This window comes from Rhodamnia argentea, chromosome 2, assembly GCF_020921035.1.
Source record: "Rhodamnia argentea isolate NSW1041297 chromosome 2, ASM2092103v1, whole genome shotgun sequence".
Classification (NCBI taxonomy): Eukaryota; Viridiplantae; Streptophyta; class Magnoliopsida; order Myrtales; family Myrtaceae; genus Rhodamnia; species Rhodamnia argentea.
This window is the reverse complement of record NC_063151.1, coordinates 20,400,709-20,424,269: the sequence shown is the minus strand read 5'-3', so window position 1 is coordinate 20,424,269 and position 23,561 is coordinate 20,400,709. Positions and strand designations below refer to the sequence as shown.

At 40.5% G+C, this 23,561-nt stretch overlaps 3 protein-coding genes across 4 annotated transcripts; 1 reads left to right on the top strand and 2 right to left on the bottom strand.

Annotated features, from left to right (window-relative positions):
- Nucleotides 1-873: 873 nt before the first annotated feature.
- On the bottom strand, nt 874-3,822 carry LOC115739501 (chaperone protein DnaJ-like). The gene is made up of 6 exons (XM_030672618.1): nt 3,756-3,822; nt 3,598-3,724; nt 3,401-3,478; nt 2,937-3,012; nt 1,314-1,387; nt 874-1,212 (listed from the first exon to the last, which is right to left on the bottom strand). Exons 2-6 carry the CDS (start codon nt 3,694-3,696, stop codon nt 1,141-1,143), a joined length of 399 nt encoding a protein of 132 aa, XP_030528478.1. The 5' UTR covers nt 3,697-3,724; nt 3,756-3,822; the 3' UTR covers nt 874-1,140.
- A 5,501-nt stretch (nt 3,823-9,323) lies between these two features.
- On the top strand, nt 9,324-15,722 carry LOC115739497 (glucose-6-phosphate isomerase 1, chloroplastic). The gene is made up of 14 exons (XM_030672608.2): nt 9,324-9,948; nt 10,348-10,473; nt 11,011-11,109; nt 11,198-11,281; nt 11,920-12,063; nt 12,150-12,215; nt 13,752-13,820; nt 13,918-14,025; nt 14,114-14,166; nt 14,262-14,400; nt 14,600-14,756; nt 14,924-15,002; nt 15,135-15,201; nt 15,281-15,722. Exons 1-14 carry the CDS (start codon nt 9,403-9,405, stop codon nt 15,413-15,415), a joined length of 1,872 nt encoding a protein of 623 aa, XP_030528468.1. The 5' UTR covers nt 9,324-9,402; the 3' UTR covers nt 15,416-15,722.
- Nucleotides 15,723-16,545: 823 nt separating this feature from the next.
- LOC115739498 lies at nt 16,546-21,177 on the bottom strand. 2 transcript variants are annotated; one of them, XM_030672612.2, is made up of 6 exons: nt 20,496-21,177; nt 18,762-18,852; nt 18,417-18,577; nt 17,353-17,380; nt 17,042-17,150; nt 16,546-16,828 (listed from the first exon to the last, which is right to left on the bottom strand). In XM_030672612.2, exons 1-6 carry the CDS (start codon nt 20,757-20,759, stop codon nt 16,747-16,749), a joined length of 735 nt encoding a protein of 244 aa, XP_030528472.2. In that variant the 5' UTR covers nt 20,760-21,177; the 3' UTR covers nt 16,546-16,746. The 2 variants fall into 2 exon arrangements, with proteins under 2 accessions (XP_030528472.2, XP_048130896.1); XM_048274939.1 differs by having other exon boundaries at nt 18,753-18,852; nt 20,496-21,176.
- Between the last annotated feature and the right edge of the window lie 2,384 nt (nt 21,178-23,561).

Sequence of the window (23,561 nt, the reverse complement as noted above, 5' to 3'; positions counted from 1 at the left end):
TACGGAGGCAGAATCTCATGGCAGCCCACGTTTCCCATGTGAAACTCTCCAGGCTGGAGAATTTCTTTTGCTCCAGGAATTAGCTAATCCAGCTGTCTGCTCTGCATTGGATCCTTGTCTTCGCAGGCCATTTGTATACGACATTACGTCGCACATCTCAATAATGACCCGGGTTTGAACAAACCATCGCTCGACCAATCGAATGCGGTCGTCATGCCATAGAATCGCACCCTCGTCCTGGTGTCGATGAATTGGTGATCCGGCTCCGCTGTTGTTCCCAGAGGGAGAGAGCTACGTTAAAGACTCGGGCCGAAGTGGCACGAGACATGTCAGTGAAGTTCTAAGGGAAAGCAAAGACTTTCACGTGCACAGAACTTTAGCCCTTTTCTGGTCATCATCTATGCCATTTGAAGCTGAACCAAGTTGAGGGTCGAATTAAGACGGAGCAAAGATCAAGGGACACCATAGAGCAGGGGCGTTTCAGGGGCAAGATAAGGTAAAGATAAAAATCAAGACAGTAATTAGAGGTTAAAATGAAATCCATTCCTATGTCATCAGAATAAATTGCAGCAACAGGCCTCAAGCTATTGAAATTGAGGACTGGTTTTGAAGTTGACTAAAATCAGTGAAGGTATCCACAGGAAACAGAGGGTAGGGGCACTACTTATCCAAGTTACCTCCTATGTATCTAACATAGCCAAAGCGCACACGGATAATTGGAATAGCCTGCACTCCGCACGACTGAACCATCACCAATTGTGCAGATGCAGCCCTATCGAGTTCGCTCTCGCTACAACAAATGCAGACTAGTGAATGAATCCGTGCTTTGCAAAATGTCGAGTCACTTCATGATTTCGTTGCACACAACTCGCGTATGAAAGTCGCATTTGATCAGTCGTAAATGACTCATTTGAGAAATTCACAGTATACACATCAGAAATTTGTTACCCTTCCAAAAACAGGAGGGTTGGCATCCTCAGGGGCCAGAAGCTGCTAATTTCTCAAAGAAGATTTTAACTCCTGAATACTAAAAAAATCCCCAGAGCCTTCTCATGCTGAAGCTTGGTGGCTACTAACATATACATGCCACACGTCTAGTGCTTCCTAAGATGTGATTCGAGAGAGACAGAAGCATTTAGCTCACCAAATTGATTGCCGGATCCCTAAGCCATTACATGTCAATATAAGGCCTTTGTAGCGGTTAAGATACTCCTGCAGGGGTAGAAGAATGATGGGTCGGCCAATTTAATCCAGAGGAAGTTCATCAAACTTATTACTCTATTCCCAATGAAGAATGCCAGTCCAGAACTTACAACTATATTGTAATCATGAACATGTAGCATCCCTTTCGTGTCATATTCTCTTCTTTTGGCAGGATCGCTGAGAACTGTCAACCAAATTCCAAAAGCAAACAATTAGAACCACAACCAGCTGCTGCTACTATCAAATATAAGCAATCATACGGCCAGCCATCCAACCTCGATATTCCAGACAATGACGAAATGATCCATTTTAAAGAGACTCTGAGTGAAACCTCAAATTAAACATTCTTGTGGTTATGAATCTTCATGATTCAACAACTATAGCATGGATAAGATCATAAACAACCATCTAGAATCGTAATCAAGGTCCCGTACATTAACAGACGAGAATCCAATGGAACAAACTTTATCTTTTTCCCTACCCATTATGCTCATTCTTAAAGGAACCCCCAACTCAGAGTTCCCATAATAATAACTGAAAAGTTTCCAAGAAGCAAAACCTAACTAGAAATTAGTCCATGTGAATCAGGTCTTTTCATTTACATGAAAAGATCCACTCCCACTCCCAGTAGTGCTTAGGTCATCTGCTTACCAAACTTAGTTCTCTGACCGATGAATGAAAGCAGTGAACGCATTCTATTAAGACTAACTCTTCCTTTGTTAGAAAGGAATCCAACAAAGTAAGGAGTGAAGAATTCCCCTTAAAAGGCATGTCACTTTTAATTGAACTTAGTAAAGACACAAAAGGCTCTTATATTACAGTTTGTATGCAATTCAAGTGAATGGAACTCTGCACTATTAAGAGGCTGTGCCAAAAACCATTGAAATCCATAAGTAGATCTAGTTTTCAATTGTTTCAATAACAACTCAGTACTACATTTATTGAACAATAATCAGTCCAATTGATTCCCCAATCTCGATGGTACCAATTACCAACAACAATCAAGCTTTTCCTTTTTGAACTTTCTGGTAACTAAAACTAATCCTATGTCAAAATCTGTAGAAGCGTCGCTAAAAGTCAATTATTGATACAAATTGACACTCTAGTTATCAAAAATCATCGACGTTAGCACGCCAACTGCTGACGCATATTTTTCATGGCCATAACGACCCACTCTACCAAATCTGATCACTTCTCCTTAGAACCATATTTTTCCCTTGACCACAAGCTTCTTCTAAGCCTTCCAATCACTTATAAGATGACTTTCCAACACAATCAATTAAGTCCGACCCAGCCACGAGTCGAATACTTTGCGTGACTGCTCGGTTCTGGTATTCCAGACTATTTCCAGCAATCCCTGGATTAGTAGGATATCTCCACGAAGTAGAAATCAACTACTTCACAGCCAATCCTCCTCCAATGCAGATCTAATCGCTCTCATTATCACGGAACACCCCACCCAGGATCATTGACCCCTCTGATTAATTCAAGCCCAAATGTAACCAGAATCTCTCCAGGCATTATTAGACCCAAAATCACGGCAGGCCAATAGCTTCTTTTCTTTTGGGCCAGGGTTAGGGGCACCGCTTACGTAGTTCAATAATCAAAATATTGAGGCAATTATATAGAAACATGAACCACTAAAAAGGATGACAACCGCTGACCAAGTTTTACATGATACCACAAAAGTAAGAAGCCATGAGATACACGTGAGGAGACAGAATCAAACTGACCCTGGTACGCTTCATTTATCTCTTGAAACCTTGAAGTCACATCATCCTGACCCTTCTGTTTGTCCGGATGCCATTTCTGCACCATGAAGTGAACTGTAAGAGAACACAACAAAGGTACAGAGCCCCTCATCCATACTATCCCAATGCAACTCTCGATGATCCTTGCGATCGCAACAAACGAGAATTGCAACGAACAGCGAGCTAATAGTGACTGGGAAGACCTTAACTAAGAATCATAGCCTTGTGGCCTAAAAAAAAATTCTCTCTTTAGCTTGCGGATGATACACGGATAAGTAAAAACACATCAAAACACCAAATTCAGCAACGCAGCAAACAAAAAGAAAGAGAAAAAAGAAAAAGAAAAAGAACTATCGCAGCAAACAGCGAACCAATAGCAACGGGATAGCAAGCAAAACATTGCCGAAAGCCACCAAAAAAAAAAAATTAAAATTAAAATCACACACCAGTGCAAGCCGGATGTAATTAGACCGAATCGCTTCCTCAGAGGCATCGTAATCCACCTCCAAAATCTTATAATAATCCTGCACAACAGAAAGAGTACCGAATCACCAAGCGAAGGCGAAGAACGAGCCCTAAAAAATAAAAAAAATTGGGAACAACAGAATCCCTCCATCAACAAGGTCCGGGGAGCTCACGGTACCTTGGGTTTGGATAGGAGAGAGAAGAAGTCGAAATTGAAGGGAGATTCTTGCTCGGGCTCGCCGCCGTCGTGCTGCGGAAAAGAGTCTTCCCACATCATCTCCACCGACACGCCGTAGAGAGAGAAAAGTCGCGGGGGGGAGGGGGGTAGGGGAGGTTGGCCGTGTGCGGTGGCCCAAGCGGTGGAGATGGCTTCGGTTAAAAGCGGATAACGTAAAACGATCGCCTCGCCACGCTCCCCGTGGTGTTAACCGGAAATTCTAGACATGGTTTTTTTTTTTAATCTTCGTAGACCAGGCAGATTTTTCTGTCTTTTTTTTTTTTTTTCAAATCGTTCGTGAAAGAGGGAAAAAAATAAAATAAATAAATTCGGAGATCATTTCTTCATTTTTTGTTGCCACGATGGATGTGTTCATATCTCCTCCGCAAGTCGATTTGGAATTTCGATTTGTGGAAGGGAAAATTGGAAGGTACCGCCGCATTGAAAAATCAGTCCGACCGGAATCTTAACAGTTTCGAAATTTTTTTTTTTTTTGAGTGGCTTCTAATTCGAGTTTGTCACTCCATTACAAAATGGCGGCCAATATTTTTACGCCAATTTTGGCTTCATACGACCCCCTTATAATTACCAAAAAGAAGAGGACAAAGTCGGTCCCACAATTACACGATTCACGAACTTCGACCTAATTGCAATGTGATCCACAAGTTTATAATTTAGGATTTCTGGACTTTAGCTTAATATTCAGTGTGATCTCTAGATTTTTAGATTGTTTAATGCAATCTCTGGACTTTTTATTCATGTTCAATTTAGTCTATTGATTATATGAAAATATTTGATGTTGTTCTTTACGTATTGGGCTAAAGTTTAGGGACGACGTTGCACATTAAATCAAAGTTCAAAGACTATTTGCATCATCATCACTTTCGTTTTCTCTCTTCCTCCTCTGTTTACGGCCACGATGATCTCTCTCTTCAGGAGAGCACCAGTGATCGGCAATGGACAAGCACCGCGGACAACACCTAATTGCCGTCCGTAACTTTTCTTTCTATCTTTTTTTTTTTTTTGGGGGCGCGGGGGGGGGGGGGTCCGAAAGCTCCTTAAATTCACTTGCTCGCCATCAGGACTTATTGCTCAATTGTTCGTCAAGGATGTTGCTCGATTTTCGCTCAGTTTGGACTTTCTTCTTCGCTAGGATCTTACTAACAATTTGTGCAGTGTTCAATTCGATATTTGTGAGTTTCCTTAGGTTTGATGCCGCTGCCTGGTCATAGAGCTCGCCGGCTGCGAATGGAGAAGGATGAAGAGAGAGAGAGAGAGAGAGAGAGAAGGAACTGCAACTGTAAGCACGACTTGGGTTGTTTTGTCATTTTAACTCCCAAATATGTGTATGGAGAATGCTGGGGTAAAAATAGCGGCCGCCTTTAAAAAAAAAAAAAATCAAGTGTTTATCAATTAATAATAACAGTGAATCTAATCTTTTCTTATAAGAAGAAATAAATAATGGCGACCCCTTGATGCTTCTTGTAATTTATTAGTATGCGTTTTCTCAAAGGGATAATGACACAATAATCCCCAAACTTTGGTCCAATATTCAATGCGATCCTTGAACTTTAAATTTGTCCAACTTTGTCCATGAACTTTAACCAAATGTGCCATATCGTTTCTAAATTTTTAATTTGTTCAATGTGGTCACCGACTTACAGTACAAGTTCAATTTAGTCCATAAACCGTATAAAATGTTCAATATTGTTATTCCATTAATTGAAGTTCAAGGACAATATTGAATATTCTCATACAATCCGAGAACTAAATTGAACATGTATCAGAAGTCGATGATCATATCGAATAAATTAAAAGTTCAAGGATGTCATCACACATTTAAATAAAGTTTAGTTTAGGGACCAAATTGAGCAAATTCAAAGTTCAGGAGCGACATTAAATATTGGATCAAAGTTCGAGGCCCATTTGTGTCGTTCACCATTTTCTAAAATCCTTAAAGTTCATAGAAAATTTTTAATGTCGCCGCTCCTTCGTATTAGGGATTTATAATCTTTTGTTTAATCTCTCCTTTCCTTGAGCTAAAATTTCGTGCGTCCGCCACTTATGATGATGATGACGGCAACGACCACGACGTACCAAATTTATGTATTTGACATTGTAAGTTGTGGTCCCATTGCGATCGTGGTTAAATTGATTATCATTTGTAGCACTCTTTAGCAATCTCAATTAGCATTCGACCTTGTTGGCGCTTAAGACTCACCTAGACCTGTGGTAATGTAGTACATCTTTGCTAGACAAACGTGCACGTTTTGGCTTACCCCAGTCTCAGACTCAACTTATCCTTCTTCATTCTTAGTTGCATATCGTTTGGGAGCACCGTAATTGTTCTTCCAAGTATGGATAATTCCATAAATAGTCTCGAAACTTTGACTCAATACGTTATCTCGCCCCTGAAGTACTAATTTATGCAATGTGGATCCAAACTTAGGTCCAATGTGTAATGTCGCCCCTATATTCAATGTAACCCTTACGATGTATGAAATTGTTTGAAAATTCGGGGACCACATTGAAAATTGAATTAATGTTTAGGGACCGCATTGAACAAATTAAAATTTCAAAAATGACATTGGATAGTTGACCAAAATTCAAAAATTATTTGTGTCCTTTTTCCTTTCAAGTATGGTAATGTCACGTTTATTCACAAGATTAATAAAGACAAACATAAGGGTGCGTTTTGTTATGCTGCCAAATAATAGAGGGACATAAATGTCAATTTATATTAGTGAGGATAAAGATTTCCACTTTACATTTTTGAACATCTTAAATGGCTCCACGGTCGATATAACGTCAACCTTAGTTTTACCTTGCAATTCACTTTTTTTTTTATTGCCTAAATCGTTATAAGAGAACGCGTTGTCGGAATATTAGATGGAAATTTAAGAGCCTTTCTTTTCAAGATCAAACAATTAAGAAAAATTAATATGGGTTACGTGCAATATGACAAGCGTATCTATAAACAAGCGTGGCACGACCCATTAGAAATGTTAACCATTAGAAACTCATTAACGTGTACCGTATATATTATACTCGATGTGCTGACGTGACAACGTATGCTTGATTACGTAAATTTATCATAGACCGTGATAAAATAGGATATTTAATTTGATGCGCTCCGTCAAATCTTGAGTATATAGCTATAGGCAACCGGTCTAAGTTTTTACAACTTGCAATATTTCCTATAGGCTCTTGGAATCGCCCTAGAATCTGTAAGCTTCACAAATTTCAGAGACGAAATCATTAGGTGGATGATATCGTCAATTCTTAATTATTAACATATTGAACATTCCGCACGATAAAATTCGTGTTGATGTCTAATAGCGACACAATCCTTAAACCACACAACCTCCGAAAGTAATAAAATAAATAAATGAATTAGCTTCTACTTAAAAAAAAAAAAAACACCACAAATGTCATAACTTTCGTATAGCTCTCACTTGAGTGACATAAATTTTTTTTTCGTCACTTAAGTGCTATAACTTATGTATTAACACTCATTCGAGTTTTATAACTTTTTTCCCGATTACTTGAGTGTCGAATAAATTTTCAATCAATCACTTGAGTGCCACAAGTGCTGTGCCACATACAATTTCTGCACTTGGGTGAATGCTTTAAAAAAATTATCTCACTCATATAAACGTGTTTTTTTAGAAATCATGGCACTTTAGTGATCGAACAAAAGTTATGACACTCGTAGTATCATTATTCCCTTCTGCTCATCATTTCAATACATATGTTCACAAAAATATCCATCCTATTCTACTATGTTTTATCACAAACATAGCTGAGCTTGTCAGAGAGAGAGAGAGAGAGGGAGAGAGGAGGGGAGGGGGGGCTGGAGATTTTTTTTTTTGGAGTTGGAGATTGTTAATTAGATGAAACTTTTGATGCTTTTAAATGCGAAATTTGCGAATGAAAAAGAAGAATGTCATAAATAATTAAGCATTCATATATTCGATTAAAACATATCAAACCGGATAATCAGTATCATTTTGTCGGTGGTATCTACACGAGGTACAAAGTGCGGGATATAACGTGAGTAAAGGATGGTACGACCTCGAACCTTGGAATCTACCATGTACACGTCGATTCTGAAAACTTAGGGTGCGCATGGTAACACTTCAGATTGATTTCTCAACTTCCGACCATAAGTTGATTTCTCAACTTCTCCTTCAAAGTAGAAGATGATTTTTCTACTTTTACTTCAGATTAACTTCTGATCAGAAAAATTCGTTTGATTATGGTTGAAAATTTCTACTTCTAGAACATTATTAACAAAATCTTCGACGGCCGGTCGGCGGCGGGCGGCCGGGGTCCGGTGGCGGCCGGCAACCGGCTGCGGGCGGTCGGTGGAGGTCAATGTGATCAAAGAAGTGATTCTAAGGTGGAGAAGTAAAAAAAAATTACTTCTCAAAGTTGGCAAAAAATCTTGCCATAAGTTAAAAATTCTACCAGAAGTTGAAAATCTTACCATAAGTCAATTTTTTTACCAAACGAATTTCTACTTCGGCAAGGTTTTTACCAAACGGATTTCCCTGCCAGATTGACTTCCGGCAGAGAAATCCAGAAGTAGAAGTATTTTCATGCAGGCCCTTAGAATCGGGCACCTATTTTGCGTGCTCCAAAGCTCACACAACACGACCTACCCAGCTATGCCCGTTGGGCAAGATCCGTAAGTTCCGTGGGTTCTCCCGCACATCCCTATCAAAACGACACGCCGCGTATGGAATGGCTCCGGAGAGGTCGACGTTTGTGCCCTCGATTCTATAAACGAAACGCGATGCCATCGCAAAGAATGGCCTGCGGGAGAGGAGGTAGGTTGCCTCTTGAAATCCCCATCAGAATCTCCTTTTGCCATCTAATCTTCAAGCCAGATGTCACGTGCCGTTTATTGGTTCTAAAGGTCAACTTATGACGATTTCATTCACGCGCATGAAATCACGGGAGGCTTGCCCCCGGGGATCTGCTAACTCTGTGTACACGTTGAAATTCAACACTTGGTTTGGATATATAGACTTAATATTTCTTCGAGGTCGATTGGAAATCATAAGACCCGTTTGGTTCGTCTTTGGATGGATACCATTTTTTTTTCTAAAAAAAATTTAAAACGTTAGAAAATGCGTCAATAATACTAGAAAACAGGTCAACATCATTAAAAATATCCGTTGAAAGTAGCAACACTAGGACGTGCTTATTTCATGAAAATTCACGATAAAGAAAACAAAAATTTAACTATGATATATGTTTGTAATTTTGGGGAAATGATTTCCTCCTTTTGAGAAGGAGAAATCGTTTTTCTCCATCTAAATTTGTTATTTTCGGTTCATGAAAAGCATTTCTCGTAGACTGACTAGTCTTTTGTCATCTAAACTCCGGATATAATTTTTTTGTTTTCAGTTCAAACAGGTTGTTTGACGATTTTTTTTTTTTTTGGTCGGAGGTTGTTTTTGACCAGCTACTCCCAACCAACGGATGCGGGGTGGATCCGTAATTAACCCCATCCACCAGGGGCAAATCGGTCAACAATGTATTCAACCGCATGACTATCAACCAATCAACATGTGATTCACACAACACGCCGCCCGCCGAACCCCCAGACCGGACAAAATAGCACAAAAATTGCAGAAAAAAAAATTAAATTTATTTGTTTTTCAGCAGAGTAGAGAGAGCGACTGTCTTCGTCTCTCTCGGTTTCGTCGCTCGCGTCTTCATTTTGATTGTCATCAGCTTCCGACCTTCGGGGTTCCAATGGCGTCTTCCGTCTCGGGCATCTGCTCGTCTTCTCCGTCTCTCAAGCCGAAGACGCCTGCCGCGAAGCCGTCGGTCTCCGGCAGGAGAGAGGCGGTCTCCTTCCCGAGCAGCTCCAAGCTCGTCGATCGAGCGCAGTCCCTGTCGCTGACTCGCTCGGTCGCGCGGGAGATCTCGTCGGACTTGGCCAAGGCCGACGGCGCGGCGGCAAAGAAGAAGCCGGGCTTGGAGAAGGATTCCCGCTCGCTGTGGGGGAGGTACGTGGACTGGCTGTATCAGCACAAGGAGCTAGGGCTTCTTCTGGACGTGAGCAGGATAGGGTTCACGGACGAGTTCGTGGAGGAGATGGAGCCCCGGTTACAGGCCGCGTTGAAGGCGATGGAGGAGCTGGAGAAGGGCGCGATCGCGAATCCGGACGAAGGTCGCATGGTTGGGCACTACTGGTTGAGGAAGTCGGAGCTCGCGCCGACCCGTTTCCTGAAGGCGCAGGTTGAGAACACGCTCGATGCTGTTTGCAATTTCGCTGCTGACGTGGTCAGCGGTAAGGTCAGTTCTGGAATTCCAGCTTTTGTTGCTCTCCGTGTTGTAAGAGAGATTGTAGTTCCCTGCATTTCTATTGGTTTGCTGCCATAGTTGCAGTGTCAGTTTTCCGATAAATGTCGGCATTGTCTTAGTCGCTCAAGAAAGTGCGAGCCAAGGATAAATTGAAGTGGTTTTTGGTCAAAGAGATGGAGAGTTCATTTAGGAATTAGTCACTTGAAATGACTGTGTATGGAAAGTTTCTCCTCTGAGATGCGGTAATTTTATTATTTTCTTCAGGTTTTCCAATAAATGTCAGCATGAAATTCAGTTTTTGATCGTTGATTTTCTCATAGTATGCTTAGCTGATTGCATTGGACATGGATGGATTGATTGACTTGATTATTTTTTACGCTTAATTTGCAGATTAAGCCCCCTCCTACTTCTCCTGTGGATCGCTTTACTCAAATACTTTCAGTGGGAATTGGAGGTTCAGCTCTTGGGCCACAGTTTGTTGCAGAGGCATTGGCTCCCGATAATCCTCCATTAAAGGTATCTTCAGACATTGTAGATAAGTTGGTGGTCACTTGTTTGTCTTTGTCCTTTGTTGCTTTTTCAACTAGTTAAAAATATTTCTCGAGTCTTGAGAAGAGCTGAGCAGCTCTCTTAATGTTGTTCTTCCCACTTGGATTAGTCATGATGCCATTCCATTTCATGCCTTTTGTTGTAAGTTTATCACTGTAGATATGAGAATGATCCTACTACCCTCCCCGTATTTTTCCTGCTTACATTTCTCCTCCATTATCTGGAGCAAGTGTAAATGCAGCTTGATTCACTTATGCACAATGAAAAAGGATCTACTTTTGTTGATGATCCTGTACTTAGGTTTGTTTTCCTCGTCTTTTGATTCTGTGGGAGGTACTTTAAAAGTGTTGGTGGATTTTGGATTTTTGCCCATCAGATTTAAGTGAAGTCACAAGCTATGGAGGAATGTGCAGTTATAAGTCTTGGCACATTGGGTACACCCTGTGTTGGTGAGTTTTTTTACTTTCGACTGTCTGAATAATATCTCAATTTTACTTTTGGCAGATTAGATTCATTGACAACACAGATCCGGCTGGAATTGACCATCAAATTGCGCAGCTTGGTCCTGAGCTGGCTTCTACCCTAGTAATTGTGATATCAAAGGTGCCTGCATGATATTTTGCTTTGTGATCTCTCCTTTTTGCAGATTAGAAGAATATATGGTAAGTCATTCTCATTTCCCGTCCTACAGAGTGGTGGTACTCCTGAAACGAGAAATGGCTTATTGGAAGTACAGAAGGCCTTTCGTGAAGTGGGATTGGACTTTGCAAAACAGGTTTTGGTCCCAGTTTAATTTAGTTTAGTGTTTTTTTCTGCTTATAGAAGTTTCATTGGCAATTCATTGAGTTCTCTGCGCTTTAAAGATACAAACTAGAGCAGAGTTGCCAACTAATATTAGCTTCTCATGACGCTCAAGGGATAAAAAATATTGAACGTCAGACTTATCCTTTTTATTGCAAACAAAATAGTTGGATTTCAGTGATGTGCTCATGTGGATTTCAGAGTAATGGCCTTTCTATTGTTGTTGCACATCAACTAAATCCAACACCTTCTTGATTTCTTTTCTGGTTGAGCATTTCTTGAGGACAAGCTTCCAGATGTCTCGGGTTGAACTCTGTTTTGTTGCATTTATTTTACAACTGGGAGTATTCAGTTTAGTGACTTTTTTTAGTCATTATTGCTAATGAGGCTTAGTCAGTTTGTTAGTCTTGCATGGAAAAGTTATTGCTTGTGATTTATATAACATAATCTTAAGATAACTGCATGTCTTCATTTATATGTCAGCTGATGGTGCGCTTGCATGAAGTTATGTCAAAATTAATCTTTTCGTTTGTTTGCTTTACTGAAATTTTGGCACCTTCAATTTTGCAGATATTGCATTGATCAAATTTTTTTTTTCCATCATGAATGCAGGGTGTTGCCATAACCCAAGAGAACTCACTGTTGGACAATACAGCGCGGATTGAGGGATGGTTGGCCAGATTTCCAATGTTTGACTGGGTGGGTGGCAGAACATCTGAGATGTCTGCAGTTGGTCTACTTCCAGCAGCCCTTCAAGTTCGTAAGCCTAACTTCTAAGCTCATTGTTGTTACATTTTCTGATTTGACTTGAAGAGCATATTCATTAGCGACTCCAACTTCAGGGGATCGATATCAGAGAAATGCTTGCTGGTGCATCCTTGATGGATGAGGCGAATAGGACAAAAGTGGTAAGATTGCTGTCAGTTAATGTTATCTGGTGTTTTTCGGAACATTCTGCTGTTATCCAAGTCCAGGAGAGTAATTAGTTTCAGTATCATTAGGGCAACTTATGGTGTAAAATCCTGCTCAGGGTGTAGTGCTCAGAATTCTGCATGTGCACATTTTATGATAGATGAAGCTGGGACACCAGAATAAACTTGGTATGGTTGAAATATCGATCTTCACTATCAAACAAAATGTTAGATAGATATTCAGGCATTTAAGGATGTCAGCTAACAACTTGAATGGTAGTCTCTGATAGTATGCATTGCGATGTATGCAAGAGTAACTTGTGAACTTATATGCAGCAGAATGGCCACTTGTATCCTGTCATTATGCACTGTGAAGATGATTTTATAGTATATATGCTAGAGGATGTCATACAGTATAATTCAATGTAAAATAAAATGCAGAGGATCCGTTTGATCCATCTAAGCTCACAACTGGCAATTGCAATTGTTGTCGCTTACTTGCTTTGTAATATCAATCTCAAGGCATGTTCATATCTAGTTGCCGATGAACACTACAGTGAATCAAAGTACAACCTTTTGGCTTCTTGCACTTTGATATGTGCCTTCTCTTGTTGCCTGCTTGTAGTATTTAAATTCGCCAGCAAATCGAATCCTTTTTCAGGATACAGTGTAAATCTGCAATGCAAGTCTGGGAGATAAATTTTTTTTTTCTTGTCCAGGATATCCATTAGTTGTGGGTTGTGTCTGAAGAAGAACCATAGATATGTTCATTTGGGGACTGATAGCATATCCACACTGTTTGCATTTCCTAGATTGTAATTCCTTTGCCTGCTTGCAGTATTAAATCCGCCAGCAAATGAAATCCTCTTTAAGGATTCAGTCAAATGTATGTCTGGGTGTTAATTCTGTTTCCTTGTCCAAGACATTGCTAACTTGTATGTAGTGTAAGAAGAAGATCCACTGAAACGTTCATGTAAGGGCTGTAGATTAACTTAGCATATCCACACTGTTTGTGCTTCCTAGAATGTAAATCCTTTGATGACTAACTTATTGTTGTACTACTTTTGTCAAATAATCATAAACATAACTCTCAAGTCCTGTTTGGGGTGGCTGTGGGTTTCGGTTTGCCTTTCCTGTTTTAGCTGTGGGTTTGATTTTTTGGCATTAGCTTGACTTTGCAAAAATGAAGTCGGCGGAAGACATAACTTCAAATTTGAAAGTGACTATGGCTCATTTTGAGAATTTAATAACACTGAACAATGATCCTTAAATCACAGATGTTTGGATTCGTTGATAATTTTACTTCTAAAACGAAGCATATAATTACTTTTAGTGACCAAAAGCCATATACCTAAAGTGGAGTCCCTATCATCCAAAAAAGAGAAAAAAGAGGTTAGGATATAAGAAGTATTGGCAGTTTTCCTTAGTGTCTGAGTGGCTTCTCTACTGATACTGATCAAAGGCTGATCAAAGGATGGTTCTTCTTGCCTTCTATAGTCCCGTGTCAGTGAAAATAACTCGTTTCTTTTCCAGGTCAAAAACAACCCCGCCGCATTGCTTGCTTTATGTTGGTATTGGGCTTCTGATGGTATAGGATCAAAGGTATTATATTTTATTAAGTGTCTTCTGAATTGGTGTTTTTCTCCTTTCAGTTTGCGGTCATTGACAAGTGTTTCACTTTTCGAATTGCTGCTGTCAGGACATGGTCATTCTTCCTTACAAAGACAGCCTTCTGTTATTCAGTCGGTATCTGCAGCAACTAGTGATGGAATCACTTGGAAAAGAGTTTGACCTGGATGGCAATCGGGTACCCGTGTATTTTTTGGTGAAAATAGGGAGTTCCGTCTACATCTCTAGTTTCCAAAATGTTAAATCTCGAATTGTTCATTTCACAGGTCAATCAAGGGCTTACTGTTTATGGGAATAAAGGGAGCACAGATCAGCATGCGTAAGTTACTTTTTGATAAAGTAATGGAGCTATTACTTTTATGTGCCGGTGACATGATTATTTGTGATGCATGTTATTGTTTAATATCCATATAGCTACATACAACAGCTGAGAGAGGGCGTGCACAACTTCTTCGCAACATTCATTGAAGTGCTTCGTGATAGACCACCTGGTCATGATTGGGAGCTTGAACCAGGTGTTACGTGTGGCGATTATCTGTTCGGAATGCTTCAGGTTAGGTTACAACAAGAGCTAGTAATATTTACCTTAAGAAGATTATAGCAATAGTCGAAGTTTCTATGTCTATTGTTTCTGAATTTTAAGATCTCATGCTTCTCTTGGAAAGGAGACATGAGTTCAGTGGGTGATTTACTTCTAATCACTCGGTTGTTTTCTGCAATTGATCTCTTTTAGATGTAATGAACTTCTGTAGGGAACAAGGTCTGCTCTGTATGCCAATGATCGCGAGTCTATAACAGTCACTGTCCAAGAAGTGACCCCTAGATCGGTGGGGGCTCTTATAGCATTGTATGAGCGAGCAGTTGGGATATACGCCTCACTAGTTAATATTAATGCCTATCATCAACCTGGTAAATAGTGTACCTTATAATTCTTATTTAAATTAAATGATTGCTATATGTTTACTGCTTATTGCTGTTGAGAATATGTCTGGCCTCTCTTTGAGTCAAGAAATCGAATCAACACATCTATCTGGGTGTCTCCTTTCTTTGCCCCTATGTGCGACTGAAATTCTTAGGTGTCGAAGCTGGGAAAAAGGCAGCAGCAGAAGTATTAGCTCTTCAGAAACGGGTTCTGTCTGTGCTGAATGAGGCCAGGTATCTTACTAGAACAATCTTGTCTAAGATGGAAAGTATCGGCTCTTCTGAAATGCGGTTGTGTTTTTTTTTTATATTTATTTTAAAATTCAGATAGGTTTGTTAATTTTGCCTTGGCACTGCATTTTTCAGCTGTAAGGAGCCTGTCGAGCCGTTGAGTCTTGAAGAAGTAGCTGAACGTTGCCATGCTCCTGAAGATGTAATCTCCCTGATCCCTGGGCACAAATTAGTGATCCACATCCATTGACTTTTGACTAATCCTTTTTCTGGCCTTGCAGATTGAAATGATCTACAAAATCATCGCTCACATGGCTGCCAACGACAGAGCACTCATTGCTGAGGGCAGTTGTGGATCGCCAAGAAGCATCAAAGTTTTCCTTGGGGAGTGTAATGTTGATGCGTTATATGCTTGATTTTCACAGAAGTCAGATGTCTTGCCGCACACCTCTTGGTAAGTCTTCAATAAGCTGATTTTGATCGCGGTACTGAATCTTCATCAGAATGTGGGATAATGTGGGAAACAAATTGGAATTTTTTTGTTGGAAGATCTTTGCCTCGTTTGTTCGACACACAAAATCGACATTGTCGAGCTTTTAATCAGTCAAAAAGAAGAAGAAAAAAAAAAGACTGAGGATTTGATTCTCTTGTACAAGTGCTTGACACATTGAGGAATGAGAGTAAGCGGCTGGTCCATTCTCTGTTGCTTGATTTTCATTGCCATTACTCCTTCCCATCGCAGCTTTGGTTAGTTTGAGGAGTTGTATTTCCCGTTATCTTTCGGACTCCATTAAATGATATGCCTCAACATTACATAATGCATCTGTGCTTTGCGTGAGCTCGGAAAACAAAGCGGCAGTCGAAACCGCATGAGTTCCTTGTTCAGTGGAAAGAAAGGGTAACAATGAGTTGTGCCTGCTCACGAGCTTCTGGGTTTCGGACAACGAACGGGAGTAGAGTTAACGAGGCATTCCTACCCTGGGGTTTTCTTTCTTCTCTCCTTGGTCGGTTTATCCATGTATATGCCTCACGGTCGATTGCTCACAAGTTTGATCAAATTGACTGAATTCCGTCCGTAGCATCTTCGGGCCAACACCAGCACAAGACCGTTCGGTTTCACTGGTTCTTATTTCGGGTGAACTTAAGATATCGCGGCCCTTCTCTTTCTACATTAATGGAAACATTTCACGCTTTGCCAATCACATTCGATGCACAAGGCTCCTGCTAAAGTTCACCTCCATTGCTCCCCTAGATTCCTGGGTGTGGAGAAGTCAAGACTACGATGACAGAAACCAGAATGAAATATGGATCCTGACATATGTGATTCGTGCGTGCAGAAAAACCGAACCCCCAAGTCAAAACAGCATTATCAGGAGAAGGAAATGTCAGCCATTCTTCATTCTTCGTCTCTTTCTTTGCTTTCATTTTCGATGAAGAAACACCATGAACAGACCATGGTTTTTGCGTTGATGTGTGCACCTAACTGCGACCTACTTGGAAAGGTTGCGCTGTAGATGCTTCTAGATACAACCACAATAAACCAACATAATCCCACTAATCAACGTGAATTCCAATAAGAAAGTCCATATTTACAAAGAGTAGATCAGGCTATGCAATTGATCTGATCTGCACGCAATAAAGAATGACATCACCACGGCACAAACATTCGGAACACCAAGCTTGCCTCGGCAGCAACAAGGACCGACAACCCTAATGCCTTAACTCCCCACCTGAAGGAGCATCCACGTCAGAGAAGCTTCGAGATAACATCACAGGATGCCCAGAAAGCTTTTGAGGCAGCCTGAAGAATAACAGGGTTCTGATATATCCTGCAGAGAACAAGAAGTAGATATCAGAATATCATTAAAGGAAATCGGTGGTTATTGCCATCGGTAATGAAGAAGATGCAGCTGTTCGGAGCATATATTTAGACAAATAAAAGCATGCATCACATAGTGATTAGTAATGAAGAGCGTGATCTTTAACTCAAGATACGGAATAAGGAATGCCAGTTGGTGAAAACCTCAGCTTAGAGAACCTACCCAATTGCAGTTGCTCCCCACGATGCTACATTATAAATAACTCTGCTCCCATCCCATGCCTTCCGAAGCTTTCCTTTTTTATTTTTTACCGAGAATGTCTTGCAAAGAGCTGAAAGAAAATTCAAAGGTTATCAGGACTCCGAAAGTTAACGACCACAGAATGTGGGAAAAACTTGTCCCGAATGTAGAAGTTACATCCTCAACAAACTTAACGAAAATATCTTATATTATGTTAGCAGCAGTCAGGAAGCATTTTTGAAAGCGAGTTCAAATTGTATTAATGAAAGAGGAGGCATGAAAATCAAGCTGACCTTCCTGGAGTTGGTTAGGAGTCAACTCCTGCAAATAGAAAGCACCAGCTGCTAAGCCCAAAAGGATAAAAACGTGCAAGAGGAAGAAGAGGCAAACAAATGCATCTCACGCTACAAGACAAGCATCCAATGAAAGTGATGGCAATAACTGTCATGGCCCATGCACAACAGACGATATTGGATCCATTATTATTTGTTCCTTCAAAATCTGGTAATGTAACTCGCCACAACTAGATGAAAAAGGCATTATCTAGTAGATAGTGTAAAAAACATTAGCAGATCTTGAAGGAAAAAATAATTACTGAATCTTCACGGGAATAATATTCCAATCTAAGCAAGTCTATTGATAAAAGACCAAGAATTTGATGCCCAAGCAAAGAGTGCAAAATCTATGAACAGAGTAAAATCCAGCCAAAATGTTTTCCCTACCAACTTTGAAACTGAAGTGGTTCTCAGAAGTTAAACTTTTTAGATGCATGCTCTCATGTCAGTCAATTAAAACTGCTTTTCTTTTTATTTTTTTTTAACATCCCAATTGCTTTTGTTCGTGTAGATAATACACAAAGGCCGCAGGGACTGACAGAACTTATAAATAAACCATACTCATGGGTTCACCATCAATATGTGCAAGAGAGACATAGACACCATGCAGTGAAACTCATGATAGGAAATAAGCTCGAAAAGAATAAATCCACCATTCATGCTTATTTTTTAGCAGGACACTTATCCGTTATTAGAAGCCTTGTAGAAGAAGCAACAAAACCAAAAGGAAATGGATGTGGACCAAAGATAAGAGTTGTTTTCATCACAGAGAATTACATTACGTGCTACTCCACCACTTATATACTCAATATAACTGAAGAAGACATCAATCCGCTAAACTAAATCACTGGAAAAAGCTCTTCGTCCTCTTTCATCTGAGACAGCAATCGACGGCAATAACTTGAAAGAAAAACATTGTGCTGATGGGTCACAAAAAAAGAGATCACTCTATATGTTCCGCACCAATGACCAGGTAACCTGAGTACTTTTGGTCTCAAGCATTTGCAAGAAGTACAGCATACCTTTGTCTGTTTAAGGGACAGGAGGTAGGCAGCCATAAAGCCTGCTATACCTTCTACAATATCTTCTTGTCTCACAACGACATAATCCTGTTCACTAGGATCCATGTTTTCACCTTCCCACAGATCATTGTGACTGACAATATCCCAGGCGCCACCTTCATCTGTTTGCACAGGAAATATGCTATCAATCTGCATGTATGATTTTCTTTGGTGAAAGAAAAAGGTTGTTTAACATACTAGTTTTCATTATTGAGTGAAATAGAGGTTGTCAGACACCAAGAGAAAAAATGACGACTAAAAGATCATTGCATTCTAAAGAGCATAAAAGTCGTTGGCCTTGTATACCGGCAGCATTACAAGGAATTGACACTTGAGCGCACTCTAGCTTTTCGAGGAAGTCTGGGCATTCAACTCTAGATTTGAGAAGATCACACAGCTGAATCAGGAAAAGTCAGAAAAAGACACGTTAGCTAAGTTCAGAACTAGAAGACACTTAAAATCATACACGCGCACACGCGCACAAGCGCACACATTTCTGTACACGACAACATTCTTCTGTGCACAAGATTCAAATCAGTTAAACAAAAGAAGAACCTAGTGATAAATTGCTCAAGAAAGTCGATAACTGCAAGAACAACCTTATTATTTAACATCCCTTCACCTTGCCTATCATCTCGCAAGATAATGAATAATCAGGAAGTAAGATCCACCAAACAACAGCAAAAGTATTAGCCAAAATTTCAACTTATGAGGCCCACATAACTACATCTTTGGACTGCATCACTGAGACAACATCCATGGGACAAAGATGTAAATAATTAACAAAACTTAGACAAACCGGAAGGGACCTGAGAGCAATGTCTTCCTTGCCTAAACAGAAGAAAAAAACAGAAAAAGGACCAATATGAAGTAATCTATGCCCAAGTCTACATGTACTACAGCCCTCTAGTTATATTAAATTCAAGTCGTGTTAGCTTAGACACCAGAAAATGCATCCAAAACCTTCAAGATCAGTCTTGTAAGATGAAAATTGGGACATACACTAGTACAGTGACCATCGAATCCCGAGAGTAGAGAAATGTGAGGATCCACGACATGACCGCTTACTCGAAGAAGCATGAAGTAGTACTCCGGTGAGATTTATGGTGAAATAGTCCCAGTTCTATTTACTTTGGATATCATCAAATCCAAATTCCAAAAGGACTACTCTCCAAGCGAAATCTCTTCATCTGAAATATATGTGAAGGCTCTCTGACGACAATCATAACCTTTGTACTCAGAATGAATCAACCGCCCAAAAGAAACTGCAAATCTCCGTTGTCCTTTAAAAGAGATTATCTCCAACTCGACCTAAATTTAACATGAAGCTCATGACAAAACAAACCTGGGGCTAACACTAATACCGGGATACCCAACCAATGAGGCATCCCTAACAAATTCTTAGAAAGTATCTCATATGTACGACAGGCATTTGAGAATCCACAAAAGGTTAACACTTGGAATTGCAGGACAACCACCCACCAAATTTAGAGTCCGCGTCTAAGATGCAAGTCCATTCTCCTAGCGTGTTCTGACCTCAAACTCAAAACACTTGCGCACAAATTGCTGGGGTCCTACATATTCCCTTTCAATGAAAAGAGACAAACCTTTACCAGTGCAGCTTTCCAGGTCTTTATGCCTAGAAAAAAGACCAATTCCCCAAAAAGTCCCAAAAATTACAATTCCCGAAAACAAACTTTTAGAAGCATGTCAACTATAAAGTTATACACACTTATAAACGATCGAGCTGTCATTGCCAGGTTTCTCCACCAACCTCATAAATCTCATCCTTAACTGGAACAAATTCTTCGAGGTAACAACAGAAGTGGACAATTTCCCAATTAGACCAACCTCAAAAAGGCATGAATGCGAAAAACCAAAAATGACAAATCCCTTAACTCCTAAAGCTGGGAACTTCAATCCCATTTCCTGATGTTATGTATTGACCAAGCAAGACCAAAAGCCAGAATCAAACATTCCATCCAAAAAATATACCCAAATTCAGGACGACTAATCAGCAACAAACATAGGCACAACTACCTCATCGGCTTCACAATCACTGCGCGGAGTCGCTAAGCCATCGCCACCCGGCTCAACATCAGGGAAGGACCCATCGCCATCACCGACGCCGACACCCTCATCGCCGTCCTCCTCGACCTCGCCGTTGCTGAGCAACTCGAGAGCTCGCTGGCACTGCTCGAGCACGGCCTGCAACGTCTCTCTCTTCACTCGAACCGATTCCTTCTTCGCCTTCCGATCACCGACCGACAGGGGACTCGAACCCGAGCTCTCCACCTCCTCCATCAGTTCCACAACCGAAAGCACTCCCTCTCCCTCCCTCTCTCTCTCCGCGAGGCGAGTAAAGCAGCTCGATCCACACCAGAAACTGAAATCTCACCGATCCACGCCCGCGGATTCCGAGAACGCCGAGAGAGATCTATCTTCTCCTTCTTCTTCTTCGCCGAGCTCCGAGGGCAGTTTCTTGTCGGTGTTCGACATGTGAGTTTTGGTGTTGCTTGTTCCCTGGTTGCCGTATTCGTTAAAGCGGAGGCGCGAGGCGAATTGGTGCATCTCTTAGCCGCCGCAATCAGCTTTCGTGATTTCCATGGGGAACTCTCTTTCCCTCTCTAAGTGTATGAACTTTTCTTTTCGCTTCGGTTTTCCCGAGAAAGAACGGGAAAAGTTTGCGACCCGCAAGAAAACGAGGAGGAAAAGCAAAGGAAAGGGTCAACCTGATAATTGGATTTGATCAGTTTTAATAATTATCTTCCCATTTATGGAGAATATTTTATTTTCGTTGGGTAATAATTGGGTGCTGGCGTCGTAAAAAAACACGTGTAAAAGATGGGCCGGAGCAGAGAAGGCCCGGCCCATAAGCAAATTGACCCTTGTGTTGGATCTTCGTGTTCAGCCATGAATTGGATACTTTGCATTAAAATAATTATTATTAGGCGGGCTATTTTTATCTTATCGAAATCTAATTCATTTTAAGATCCTTGCATTATCTAATTACGGATTCACGGCGTTTCGTTTTCTCGAAAAAGGGGAAAAAAAAGAGAGAGGCAAAATCGAGAGCCCGACTTTCGATTTCGGAGGGCCTGTGGCATCGGAACATCGGCCTTCGTATAGCTCTTAATGGTATAGACTTCGTCACGTATGATCTCGAATTTTTTGGGGCGTCAAATCGAGAGGGCCGCTCCGAGCAAGGACTTCAGGAGAACGACAGTTCTCGAACAACGAGGATGATGACCCAATACTAAAGCGAGAAGTACCGTAGAATTTCAATTGCGATAGATTAGGTTTAAATATTTTTCTGAGCTCATGAAAGGCGGACGTTAAAATGACGGTGGTATTTAAAAAAAAAAACTAAGGCTTTTATTCTTTTGACATTCGTATATTCGGACCGCAGTGCCTCCCCGTTTGGAGATTTTCAAAAGTACAAGAAGAATCATTCTAAAGTCGATTGGGAGCCTAAGATCTCAAGTGTTAGGAAGAAGTCAACCAAGGCTAAGGGCTTCGTTACACGTGGACCTGTCAAATGAGTAGATCGATCTGACCTATACAAAACTCGGGTCGACCCATTTTACCCCGTATTTGAAGGTATTATTTAAACCCATTTATTTTTCTCTTTTTTTTTTTTTTTTGCCTTTTAGTTTTTCCATTTTGATTTCAATTTCTTCTTTTCGTCTTTTGGAAGATCTTATTTGTAATGTGATAAACAGCGATGAATAGAATTGGGAGTAGTGGCAAGACTTTTATCCCTATTATTTTATCGCGCAAAATTATTCAAACTATGGAAAGCATTTACATCGAAGAATTATCTTTTTTTTTTAAAGTCGCTCTACATTGCATATCTTTTTTTCTACAAAATGAAAAGGTGGCTCTCGGATCACATTTCCCGAGGCATAGCGCGATATCGAGCACTAGACCTGTCAAAATGGGTCATAAACTCATTTCTTAACCCATATATGATAGGGTGAATTATTATATTATTGAGTTATGTAGAAAAATATATTATAAATGGATTTAAACATAATATGAGTATTAAATGAATTGCAAATAGGTTATTAATGGGTTTACAACTTACTTAAATCTTATACACCTCTATGATTCTTTCTCATCCTCGATCGATCTCGTGCTCACTCACTCTATACTCCCACATCGCCTTTGGTATGAGTTTATATGAAATTGTTTTCAAAATATAAGCATGATCGGGGTACGAGTTATGTATGGGTCAGGTCGAGTCGAATTAAAGAATCTATTTAAATCAGACTATTTTCGATCCGACACGCTCGTTCGATAGATCTGTCGAGCAAATAACAGCTCCTGTCTTACATAAGAGAAGTTTCAGACAAAATTCGGTTACTCGTGGGTTCTCGGGAATGATATGGGCCCTACTTGTCCGTGCGTGCTGGGGTCTATTAATCAACTTTTCCTTCACGTTATCGACATTCCCCAACCCATCTTGCGCTGTGCTGGGCGTTTTGGAGAGCGTAACGTGCTCTCCCCGTAAAGCAAAGAGGCCGACGTCGGACTCGGCATGCAAAATATGCTGATTTGTAGCCTCAAATCACGGGCTCTTTCGTGGCTTTAATTTGCTTTAAAAAAACAATTTAAATAAAAAGAAAATCAATGGAGAGGACTGGATTGAACAAGAGTTTAATTGCGAAAACTCGCGGCGGAGGACTAATTTGATTTTGTTGTGAAAAGTTGAGGCGTTAAGATTGAATGAATCGAAAATTTAAGAATTGCATCGAGCATTCGAAAGTAGTTCGGGGATCGGAGAGAACATATTCAAATTCCATAGAGGGCACTGCAAATTGGGTTGGAATTTATGAGCCATCGGTGTCGAATTTTCAACGCAATATGTTTGAGTGAGTTCGCCGCCCTCATTTAAATTTCTGTTTGGTGGCATGGTTTGCCCAAATTAATGTTGTTTTTATGTGCCTCTCAATCGTCATTGAATAAGTTGGTCCATGTCCAAACCGCAGGAGTTAAGTGGGTTGACCCTCAGGAATGTCCAAAGAACCCATTTACATGCCTATTGATTTTGTACGCAGTCACACGACGTTAACGCATGGCCTAACGATGGTAGCGCCCCTTGAT

Coding starts and splice junctions, on each gene's coding strand:
- LOC115739501 (XM_030672618.1), bottom strand. CDS start 3,696: ATGATGTGGGAAGACTCTTTTCCGCAGCACGACGGCGGCGAGCCCGAG. Junction 3,013..3,400: donor ATTACATCCGGCTTGCACTG/GTGTGTGATTTT, acceptor TTCATGGTGCAG/AAATGGCATCCGGACAAACA. Junction 1,213..1,313: donor TTCATGATTACAATATAGTT/GTAAGTTCTGGA, acceptor CTACCCCTGCAG/GAGTATCTTAACCGCTACAA.
- LOC115739497 (XM_030672608.2), top strand. CDS start 9,403: ATGGCGTCTTCCGTCTCGGGCATCTGCTCGTCTTCTCCGTCTCTCAAG. Junction 10,474..11,010: donor CCGATAATCCTCCATTAAAG/GTATCTTCAGAC, acceptor TACTTTTGGCAG/ATTAGATTCATTGACAACAC. Junction 14,401..14,599: donor ATCTGTTCGGAATGCTTCAG/GTTAGGTTACAA, acceptor GAACTTCTGTAG/GGAACAAGGTCTGCTCTGTA.
- LOC115739498 (XM_048274939.1), bottom strand. CDS start 20,759: ATGGAGGAGGTGGAGAGCTCGGGTTCGAGTCCCCTGTCGGTCGGTGAT. Junction 18,578..18,752: donor TAATGCTGCCGGTATACAAG/GCCAACGACTTT, acceptor CTGTGCAAACAG/ATGAAGGTGGCGCCTGGGAT. Junction 17,381..18,416: donor TGTCCCTTAAACAGACAAAG/GTATGCTGTACT, acceptor TTCTATTTGCAG/GAGTTGACTCCTAACCAACT.